This window comes from Narcine bancroftii, chromosome 1 (assembly GCF_036971445.1).
Source record: "Narcine bancroftii isolate sNarBan1 chromosome 1, sNarBan1.hap1, whole genome shotgun sequence".
Taxonomy (NCBI): domain Eukaryota; kingdom Metazoa; phylum Chordata; class Chondrichthyes; order Torpediniformes; family Narcinidae; genus Narcine; species Narcine bancroftii.
Window position 1 is genome coordinate 393,802,981 of NC_091469.1, and position 12,143 is coordinate 393,815,123.

Consider the following 12,143-nt stretch of genomic DNA (forward strand, 5'->3'; position numbering starts at 1 on the left):
GATGTCCTAAGTGTAACAAAGAAGGCATTACTTTAATTTTTAGGACTTTGACAGCAATTCTAAAAAGCCATATCATACATCTGGTCACGAAGTGTCAGGTAGCCTGATAGCCCCACTCTGCACAACCTGACAGCCCCACCCCACTGGGAGGGGAAGTCTGCGGAGGTTGTTGGGGCAGGGATGGCCGCGGGGGCTGTTGGGCAGGGGCAGCCAGCAGGGGACATTGGGGCAGGGGCAGTGTAGCAATGGCAGTCTTCCCTACTCATAATCCCACCTATATTATATTATATATAATAATATTATATATTATATTATATATTATGTTATATTATTATATTTAAAAGTGCTCCTTCCATCAGGAACAGGAGCATTGCCATCAATTCTAATCAAGTCTCCTGTTTTATGTAGCTTTTCAAAGGTTTCTGCATAGATAGTGGATGATCAGTGCCAATTCATGAAATAATTCATTTTCAAATGCATAATTTAATGAGTAAGAACATTTAATTTCTCATTTTAAGATACACTGTAGTCTTCTCTAATAAAAAAACAAATGCTTTATTCACATGTGTGACAGATTATGTTATATTTTATATTGTAAATAGATATGTTTTAAGTAGATAAATTGTGGCATGTTTTAGTGTAGGTCATATACAAAAACTTCAGAACAGATCTCATTTAAAATACTGGAGCTCTGCTCTGAATTGTTGTTTTGAAAAGCAACAGATGAAAGAACTCGGAAGATTAGGGTTAGTGCCGTAGGCTGTCTGAGTGCAGTTTGCTGTGCTAGGAGGGTCATGTGGTTTTGCAAGCAGAGAGAGTCAAAGAGGCTTTTCTCAGAGAGAGAGAGAGAGAGAGAGAGAGAGAGAGAATTCTGTTCTATAGTGCTGGAGTTGAGCAGCAGCAGCTGGGACTGGAACAGGACAAGCTGGCAAGCTTGTAGAAAAAAACCATTTTTAAGGTGGGTTGTGACTTCTTAGTTCAGCCTGGTCAAGGCCCTTGTGGTCCATACAAGAGGAGAGGACTGGCTGCCTAATGTTTCACTTGAAAGAAGAGAAACCAACAGAAACTCTGTGGTGACCTGAAAGAAAGAGGGTTAGAAAACCCTGATGGGGCAAGTTTCTTTGGCAAGACACTGACATGGGTGATCAGAAGGAATCAGTTTTGTGGGTGACCAGAGAACAACAAATCTCTCTCTGAAAACTGACAAGAACCTTCCTGAGGGGTAACCATTTATTTTTCAAGCACCAAAGCTTGGTGAACTTCATAAATATTAAACTCTGTGCCATCTAAGAAATGCCCGCAACCAATGAACTTGGAGAAATGAGAAATGAGAAGGGTGGGGGGCGTGGCAAGATGGCGTAGGGAGCGGACGTGCATTCCCAGTCTCCCCCAGGCAGTTATATAAATACCCATTTTAAGAATATTTCTTTTCTGTTAAAAGTCTTTGTTTTGTTTATCAATTGTTTTTAGTTTAAAATGGCAACAAAGATTAAGGAAAATAGAGTTCAAATACAGAACAAAACTACACTCTCCGACTTTGGAAGAAACTCGGCCTACTTGCCCAGACAGAACCACGGAGTCAAGGGTGGAATTTTCTTAAGAACGGAGCTCATTAATTGGACTGTCGGATAAGCTGGCCTTGGACACCCCTCTGAAAGATGTTTAAAATGGCAACAAAGATTAAGGAAAATAGAGTTCAAATACAGAACAAAACTACACTCTCCGACTTTGGAAGAAACTCGGCCTACTTGCCCAGACAGAACCACGGAGTCAAGGCTGGAATTTTCTTAAGAATGGAGCTCATTAATTGGACTGTCGGATAAGCTGGCCTTGGACACCCCTCTGAAAGATGTTTAAAATGGCAACAAAGATTAAGGAAAATAGAGTTCAAATACAGAACAAAACTACACTCTCCGACTTTGGAAGAAACTCGGCCTACTTGCCCAGACAGAACCACGGAGTCAAGGCTGGAATTTTCTTAAGAACGGAGCTCATTAATTGGACTGTCGGATAAGCTGGCCTTGGACACCCCTCTGAAAGATGGTGATGAATATTGATTTGAAATGTTTTATGAAGATAAATTGCAGTAATTGGCATTGGTTGCCCGTGAGTTTTAAAAATCTAGATAACATTAAAGTTTATTAGTGATTTTTTTTGGATGGAATATCGGAAGGATGAATTTATTATCTATAAATACAGAACAAAATTACATTCTTTGACTTTGGAAGAAATTTGACCTATTTGCCCAGACAGAGCCGGAGTTGGTGCTGGAATTTTCTCAAGAACAGAACTTATTAAAGTTGATTTCGGACTCCTTTTTGAAAGATGGTGACGAATGTTGATTTGAAATATTTGAAATATTTTCTGAAGATAAACATATATATGGAACTCCTTGACCTGCAATAAGGTTTATCAGTGATTTTTTTTTGGATGGAATATTGGAAGAGTGAATCTGTGAGTATGCATACATTGCAAACAGATTTTAATAGTTTTGAAAAGGTTTTTTTTAAACTAAACAACAAGATCAGTTTAATATTGAGAAAATTGGAAAAAACGGAAACTTTATTATTAAATTTGGAAATTCAGTAGAAAGAAACTATGAACAAGATTGATGATTTATAAAATTAAAGTCGAAGGAGCAATGTCCAAGAAGAGTTAAAAATTTTGAATAAGTTTTTCTTGAAAATAAACAATAATTTCAACTTAACATTGAGAAGATTGACAAAGTGGAAAATTTGGTATTAAATTGGGAAACACAGAAGAAAGAACTTATGAATAACATTGATGCTTTAGAAGATCAAGACCGAAGGAATTATGTTCAAGAAAACTTTAAAAGATTTGAAAAAAACTTTTTTTGAAAGTAAGCTACAAATTCAACTTGAGACTGAGAAGTATGGAAGATTCGGTGTTGAACTGGGATGTTCAGAGGTGTTTTAATTCAGTGGATGAAATTCAGGAAGTCTTGAAAAAAAATTTAAAAAAAAACTTTTATTGATTGTAAACAATGTTTAACTCAGTGTTGGGAGGGTGGAAAAGGTGCAAAATTTAATATCAAGTTTGGATTTTCAAAAAAAAAAGTTTATGAATAAGATTGGTTAAATTGATGGACCGGGGTTTTATGGATATAAGAAATGATGATTTTTCGGTTTACAGGTGTATTTTGTTTGCCTGGGGGGGGGGGGAGGGAGTGGTACTTCTGCTCCCGAAAGTCATATGCCACTTGTGGTTTATACCACACCCATTTGGGTTTTTGGGAATTAACCACCACAAGGTGGTTTCCTAAGGGGTTAGGGGAGGTGGGGGGGGGGTGAAAATTTGAAAATTATTTAGTATCTATTATGTAATATTATACTAAGTCAATTTGAAATGAATGTATGGAGATACTATAAATAAATTTCGAAAAAAAAAGAAATGATAAGGGTAATCAAATAACTTTTCTAAACGTACACACACATTACATACACTTACGCTTAGAATTAGAAAAGGGTTGTTAGGTGAAGTAAGTTAATAGTAATAAGATCAAGTTTGATCTTGTTTTCATGTTTAATGATAATTAAAAGCAACTTTTGTTTAAGTAACCATTTGTCTTGGTGAAGTTCTGTTGCTGCTGGGTTTTGGGGTCCTCTGGGCTCGTACACATGGGAAGAATCATTTGTATCCTCTCAGATATTGGATACACAGAAGATCCAAATGGACTCCCGTTCTGATGAAGTGGGTTGTGAAATGTGGATACGCCGCTGTACTAAATGAAATTCGCAACAACCCGCTGCCGAGGCGGGAATGTCTCCAATTGCACATTAAGTAAAGAAATACAATTATAGTCAAGTGTATAAATGTTGCAATACCTTTTTCTTGGTCCAGTTGTTGGATAATTGACCCAAGTTGCTTTCTTCCCTTCTTCATCCCACCTTTTCGGCTGTCAGTTTCAGTCGGAGCCAAAGCCACAAACACGAGAAGCAATGCAATCACCCTCGCTAACTGAGTTGCCATCTCAGTCCCGTTTCCCACTAAACAGAAAACAATATATATATATTTATGTCCAACTGGACCGTAGCCGCGCCTTTTCGCAAAAAAAATTACTGACAAAGTATTGATTAAACATATGGTTCCCAATTGGATTTTCCATGAATCAAATGCCACATTTCGCCAATAATAAGGTGGTGCTGAAAACTTTCCGAAACCATGTGTGCCCCCACACACAAAAAGAAAAAAACACGGATATTTTGGATGAAGATTAGAAATAGTAACAAATCTTCGATTCTCTTCCCGAAATAACAAGTGAACTTTGGGACTTGAAAGCTGAGGTAGAATTCGCTAGCAGAAGAAATGCGGCAACAAAGTTTACAGGAAAAGACAGACCAATAATGTCACCGTAACAAAGATTTCAAACTCAAACCTCTGACTGAGTCTTAGGTGTAACATTCCATCCCCGAGCCTCGAAGTGCTTCTGGGGATCTGAAGCTCCTTATGAATGTTACTAGCCATCGCGCGGGGCGCAGGGCTGGGTGGGGGGGGAGGGGGGGGGGTGTGGTGGTGGGAGGGAAATATATTTAAAGCTAGATTTTCCAGACATCATGCATCGTTTGGAGTTGAACCGAATGTTTGTTTAATGTGTGCCCAATTTTCTGTATTCAGTACATGTTAAAATTGAGGATTTGGTTTTTGGTTCTGGAAACAGTTCTCATAAAAATTGCACGGTTTCTGAAGACTACACCAATGGAATGACTTCTCAGCCAATCGTTTGGAATGTGACAGTGCGCTGCTATTCGGCTTCATCCCAAAACTTCTGGTCCCATCGGAACTACGGATCAATAAAATAACCGAGATTCCACCTTTCTTTTTTAAAAACAAGATAAAAATTGCTAGGAAAACTCAGTGTTGGAGAGCAGAATTGACCTTTCATTCTGAAACCTCTCTTATCAGAAGCAGACCGTACAACTTGAAAAAGGAACAATTTCAGCTGCATTTTCTGCTTTTATTTCAGATTAGCTGCATCTGAAGGATTTTGATTTCAATAAAAAGCTGTCTCATTTATCTTTCCCTTAATCCCACTTGCATTTCTTGATCCATATTTTATTTTGTCTATGCTATTATATTCCCGCTTTAACCAGTGAGGGAATAATTATTCAGGATGGTGGATGCATTCCCATAAAAGTGTTTTGACTTGGGTGCTACTGAGCTTTGATGGAGCTGCAATGATTCAGACAAATGGGGAGAATTCCATGATGTTTCTGGCTTGTAGATGTTGAAAGGGTTTGGGTGAGGTATGTCTTGCAGGATATTTGATCTGCTTTTGTTGCCATGATAGTTATGTCAAGTTCAATTCCTGGATGATGATGGTGTGAGACCCATTAATGTCGATGCCATTAAATGCCAAGGATGAATGAGTTTTATGCTTTCACTGCTTATTAGGCAATCGTCTCTGGTCATGCTGCATGCTGACATGGAATGCTTCATTCACTTCAAGTTCAAATTCATTTTTTTTGTCAGAGTACATTCATAACATCCCTGATGAGTACAGCTGCAAGAGATGTATCCAGCTGCAGCTCCTTGGAGACCAAGTTAGGGAACTGGAGTTGGAGCTGGATGAACTCCAGACATTTGGAAGGCAGAGGCAGTGATAGAGAGGAGCTTCAGGGAGACAGTCACCCCTAAATGTCAGGAGGCAGGTGTCACATTTGTGGCCCGAAATGTGGTTAATAAAACATTAAACACAAGTTTTATCAGGTAAACTTCTGAGTGTCTTTATTCTCCCGTTGCCTTTGTTCTCCTGCTTGTGTTCTTATCACTCTCTCTCATACCACGTGACTTCCGGTATATCTCATACATATTCATTATCATGACATCCCTCCTTTAATCAGAAATAAACTTTACCTTCATTTACCAATATCCCTCAGAAACATACAAACATCGTAACTAATGGTAATACTATAACTCAACTACATAAAATTTACTTCCTACAGCATTCATACATGCACTGTATGATATAAGATTAAAATACTGTCCCAAAGTTCTTATTAAAACTATGGCACAAAGTCTTCGTACCGTTTGGGCGGTTTCCGGTTTCGTTTCGGCCTGCCTGCGATATTGTCGTCGCTTCTCGGTTGTTCACTCTCGGCGTCGGAAATACTGATCACCACGGCTTCGGGTGTTTCTGGCGCTCTAGTCACTTCATCAGGAGTGCTGGTAACTGCCTCTGGAACATCATCAGGTCTCTCAGTTTCAGCATCTCAAATTGGACTTTCAACTTCTTCACTCGATGTATCTCTGGACTGGTACCTTTTTACACCTGATACATTTCTCTTATACAGGACTCCAGTCGGAGACTTGACTGTCACCATACTTCCACTTCTGGATACGACAGTATAGGGTTGATGGTAATAAGGTGTATCTAGCTTACCACCAGTTTCATGCCTCACTAGAACATTATCTCCTGGCATGATGTCTGAGTACTTGGCTCCACGTTTCGAATCTGTGTACAGCTTTGCTGCACCTTTCTTTTCAGCATCGTGGTCTCTCATCTCCTGGTCGTCTCGGATTTCCTTTATTTCTGGCATTTTTGTGCGGATTTTTCTCCCAAAAAATGCTTCTGCAGGACTTTTTCCAGTGGTTGCATGAGGCGTTGCTCGATAGACAGCCACATAAAATAGCAATGCTTCTCGCCAATTTTGTCCTTCTGCGTGTGCAATTCTCAATCGTTTTTCAATGGACTGATTTTGTTTCTCTACTTCTCCGTTGGCTTGCGGCCATTTCGGAGTTACTTTATGATGGTGGATACCTGTGGTCCTCATGTATTCCGTAAATGTCTCTGAAATGAATTGTGGACCATTGTCAGAGTATAATGTAACAGGTAATCCATATCGTGTGAATATCTCTGCTAACGCTTGTATTGTTTTTTCAGTGGTTGTGGACTTCAACACCACGTACTCATAGTATCTGCTGTAGTAATCTATCACTACCTTAATTGATTCACCCGTCGGTAAAGGTCCAAGAAAATCAACAGCTACGTCGATCCATGGTCCTGTCGGGAGTTGCGTACTCCGGATCGGTTCTGGCGGATTACTCCTACTTGTGATTTGACATCCGTGACAAGTTTTAACAAATTTCTCGGCGTCTTTATCACAACCTGGCCACCATACCTTGGTCCTGAGGTTTTTCTTGGTACCAACAATACCTACGTGTCCTTCATGCGCTAAGGATACGATCTTCGGTCTCAATCTTTGCGGAATCACCTATCTGCAACCTCCCAATACACACTGTCCGATGCAACAAAGTTCATCTCTAATGGGAATGTAAGCCTTGTGAGTACACTTGTCCCATTGTCCACTCTGTATGCATTCTCTTACTTCCATTAGTTCTGGATCACATTCGGATTCTCTCTCGACTTCCTTCGTAGTCACAGCTTTCGGTGTCGCCTGAATAGCTACGAAGCGTACAAAGCTCTCTGTTTCTGTTCCCAATTCTGACTTGGATTGTGGACATCCATCCTTCACCAATCTGGACAGCGGATCTGCAATGTTTGCTTTCCCTGCAATGTGGATTACTTTATATTTGTAGGGTTGTAGTCTGAGTACCCATCTCTCTATTCTGGCACATGGTTTGGATCTAGGTGCATAGATCACCTCTAATGGCTTATGATCTGTGATGAGTTCAAATTCAATGCCGTATAAATATGCATGGAACCTCTCACAGGCCCATACAAGTCCGAGTGCTTCTTTCTCTGTCTGAGAGTATCTTCTTTCCACATCAGATAACGATCTGCTGGCATAGGCAATGATTCTTGGTCCTCCATCATGCATCTGGACCAACACGGCTCCTAAACCAATCGGGCTGGCATCCGCTATGACTTTGGTTGATGCCGCCGGATCGTAATATCCAAGAGTTTTTGCATCTGTCAGGCTTTGCTTCAGCGCTGTGAACGCTTTCTTCTGCTCAGATCCAAAATGAAATGGTACACCTTTCCTGGTTAGTTTTCTTAGTGGTTCTCCCACTGTAGCGAAATTAGGAATGAACTTTGCACAAAAATTGACCAATCCCAGGAAACTCCTCACCTCTGTTGCGTTCTGAGGTGCACGTGCCTCTGCAATAGCTTTCACCTTGGCCTCTGCAGGGTTTAGTCCTTCCCGTGTAAGTCTGTGTCCCATGAAGTCCATTTCTGACACACCAAACTGGCACTTGTTTCCATTCACGGTAAGGCCTGCCTCCTGTAGTCTAGATAGTACACGCCTCAACCGTTTGTCATGCTCTTCCTTCGTTGGTGCATGGACTATGATGTCGTCAGAAATGTTGGCAACTCCAGGAATGCATGAATCACTCGATGGATTTCATACTGGTTGATCTCCGAAGCTGCATTAATTCCAAATGATAGTCTCTTGTAACGATACAATCCATAGTGAGTCACAAATGTAGTTACATCTCAGGAACCTGGATCCAGCTCTAATTGATGATAGCCCCATTTCAGATCAATTTTTGAGAATACCTTGCTGGTAGTTAGTTCTTGAAGTATTTCCTCCACCGTTGGTATAGGGTGTTGTTCTCTAATTATAGCTTCATTGGCCATTCTCATGTCAACACATAGTCTTATGTCACCCTTTGGTTTTGGCACAATCACTAGGGGACTGACCCATTGTGTCGAATGTTCCACCGGTTCAATAATGTCTTGTTCGATCAATTCTTTAATTTTGGCTTCGACTTTCCCACGAAGTCCAAAAGGATTTCGGCGCATTGGTTTTTGCCTTGGGTTTGACCGTTTCATCTACCGCTAGCTTCAATTGTCGACCTTTCAGGTTTCCTACTCCTTGGAAGACTGCAGGGAATTCTTGCTTCATATCCTCGTATGACTGAATTGAATTGACACAAGCTCCAATATGAAGTATTGCCAGGTCTTGCGCTGTGCTTCTACTCAGCAATGGTTCTCCCCTCTCTTCTATGACCATAAACTCTGCTTCGGTGTACTTATCTCCAGCTTCAACAGTTGCAGTAAAACATCCAATGGTCTGCAATGGCTTGGTTGCTGTGTATGGATACAGTTTCTTGGAACACTTCTTTGAGGTACAGATGATCTTTTTCCTTTTCAACTTCTCCCATAAATGTCGATCAATCACATTACTGTCACTGCCTGAGTCGACAATGACCTGAACTGTCACTCCACCAATGATCACTGGGACTTTCTCATGACGCACTTCATTCAACGTAAATTGGTAACAACTCTGTTCCTCCTGGGTATCATCATCGTCACCGACTATCTGGCGTATGGTCTCTTTCTTTCCAGGATACTTTCCTTTCACCCAGGCTTTGCCTTTGGAAGTTGTACTCTTCCTCTTCTGGTCTGCATTGGACTTGCTTTTGCACTTCTTTGCAAAGTGGTCCTTACCTCCACACTTTCTGCAAACTTTGCCTTTGGCTGGGCAATATGGGTTTTTTCCAAAGTGACCTCGGTTTCCACATCGATAACACTCCACATCCTGTGTCGATGTATATCTTGGCTGGTTATGGCGATGTGATAGCCTCTAAATTTGCTGGCTTGAGTTGTCTTTCAGGGTCATGGTATGAAATTGCCCTTCAACAGCCTCTAATGCAGCAGCAATGGTTAAAGCATCGGTGAGTTCCAACTCACTCCCTCTTTCCAGTAGACGTCTTCTGAGTTTATCTGATCTGCAGTGCTGTACGACTTGATCCAGTAATTGGTTGTCCAAATCAGCTGGCATGTAATTGCATCCAACAGCTAGCTGGCGTAGTCTCGTCACGTACTGAGCAATTGTCTGGCCATCTTCTTGTCTCGTTCTCCGAAACAAATGACGTTGAAATGTAGCATTCGGTGTCACTACATAGTGTGCATTTAACGCATCTACCGCTTTCCGGTACTCATCCTTCCTTCCAGTATTCAAAAGTGTCTTAAATGTTGCCCGAACTGAGGGTCCTGCAGTGAAAAGAAGTAACGCCCTTCTCTGCGCTTTTTGTTCAACTGTACCGGTATCTAGAAATAGGCCACGACTGTCGGCGTAGGATTCAAATTCTTCCAGCCATGCCTTCCACTTCACACTTACAGTGCTTGCATCACCAGTCGGGTCAAAATGAGCAATTTCACTATGTGTTAGAAAGTCACTGTCTGCACCAGCCATGAGGAAATATTTCAGCCCCAAAAATACTGAGTCACAGAGAAAATTCTTATCACCTTGAAGTTGTCTGTAACCCTCTGTAATCTTGTTTAGTCTTTAATTTTCTTCAAGCTTCTTTCATCCTCGTCGCCAATGTCACATTTGTGGCCCGAAATGTGAAGTTAATAAAACATTAAACACAAGTTTTATCAGGTAAACTTCTTAGTGGCTTTATTCTCCCATTTCCTTTGTTCTCCTGCTTGTGTTCTCTCTCTCATACCACGTGACTTCCGGTATATCTCATACATATTCATTATCATGACAGCAGGTAGTTGGGTGACTGTTAGGAGAGGGAAGGAAGGGGAATAAGTGTACAGTGCTGAACACCCCTGTGGCCATTCCCCTCAACATTAAGTATACAACTTTGGATACTGTTGGATCAATATGTGGAATTATGATGCTGTGGTTGTTACTGAAACTTTGCTGGAGGAAGGGCAGGATTGGCTGATGCAGGTTCTGGGATTTAGATGTTTTAATAAGGAATAGATGGGAGGTAAGAGATAGACAATAGACAATAGGAGCTGGAGTAGGCCCTTCGGCGTGTCGAGCCAGCACCGCCATTTTACAGATCATGGGTGATCACTACTATCAGTACCCCTTTCCAGCCTTATCCCCATAACCCTTAACTCCTTTGCCCACTAGAGTCTTATCTAACTCTCTTTTGAACATAATCAGCGAATCTGCCTCTACCACCCTCTGTGGCAGAGCATTCCACAGATTCACACTTCTCTGGGTAAAAAAATGTTTTCTCATCTCCGTCCTAAAGGGCCTACCCTGTATTCTTAAACTATGTCCTCTCGTCCTCGTCTCCCCCATCATTGGGAACAAGTAATCCGACTTCACCCTGTCTATCCCCCTGATAATTTTGTATACCTCAATCATATCCCCCCCTCATCCTTCTAAACTCCATCGGATACAAGTCCAGTTTTTCTAGCCTTTCAGCATATGTCAACCCCGCCATCCCTGGAACTAACCTTGTAAATCTGCGCTGCACACCCTCTAGAGCTAGTATGTCCTTCCTCAAAATTGGAGACCAGAACTGGATGCAATACTCCAGGTGGGGTCTCACCAGGGCCTTGAACAACTGCAGAAGGGCGTCTCTGTTCCTATACTCCAATCCCCTCTTTATGAAAGCCAACATGCCATTTGCCTTCTTCACAGCTTTCTGAACCTGCATGTTAGCCTTCAGTGACCGGTGAACAAGTACACCCAGATCCATTTGCACCTCCCCTCTCCCTAGCTTGTCTCCATTTAAATAATACTCAGCTTTCCTATTATTGCCTCCAAAATGGAAAACCTCACATTTGCTCACATTGAACGTCATCTTCCATTCAGCAGCCCACTCCCCCAACCTGTCCAAGTCCCTCTGTATTTTCCTGACATCCTCCTCACACCCCACACCGCCACCCAGTTTAGTGTCATCTGCAAATTTGCTCATGTTATTAATAATCCCCTCATCCAAATCATTTACATAAATTACAAACAACTGAGGACCCAATACCGATCCCTGCGGCACTCCACTCGTCACATCCTGCCATCCTGAAAAAGACCCGCTTACTCCAACCCTTTGTTTCCTATTTCTTAACCAATTTCCTATCCATGTCAGCACCTTACCTCCAATACCATGCTCCCTGATCTTGCCCACTAGTCTCCCGTGCGGTACCTTATCGAAGGTCTTCTTGAAGTCCAAATACACCACATCCACTGGCTCTCCCAAGTCCACCCTCTTTGTCACATCCTCGAAAAATTACAGAAGGTTAGTCAAGCATGACTTACCCTTAAGGAATCCATGCTGACTAGCCCTTATACTATTATTTCTGCCTAAGTGTTCTGCTATTACTCCTTTTATTATAGATTCCAATATCTTCTCCACCACTGACGTCAGGCTGACCGGTCTATAATTTCCCGTTTTCTCCCTCCCTCCCTTCTTAAAAATCGGCACCACATCAGCCACTCTCCAATCCTCAGGGACCTCCCCCGAATCTA

At 41.6% G+C, this 12,143-nt stretch overlaps 1 protein-coding gene across 2 annotated transcripts in view; it reads right to left on the minus strand.

Moving 5' to 3' along the window:
• Positions 1-4,478, minus strand: part of LOC138751433 (collagen alpha-1(XXVIII) chain-like) — a 216,801-nt gene extending 212,323 nt beyond the window's left edge. For both annotated transcript variants that reach the window (XM_069913684.1, XM_069913685.1), the window contains exons 1-2: positions 4,397-4,478; positions 3,846-4,007 (exon numbers count right to left, since the gene is read on the minus strand). In XM_069913684.1, the coding sequence (XP_069769785.1) occupies positions 3,846-3,990 (145 nt within the window). In that variant the 5' untranslated portion in view covers positions 3,991-4,007; positions 4,397-4,478. The remainder of the gene's footprint in view (positions 1-3,845; positions 4,008-4,396) is intronic.
• Between the last annotated feature and the right edge of the window lie 7,665 nt (positions 4,479-12,143).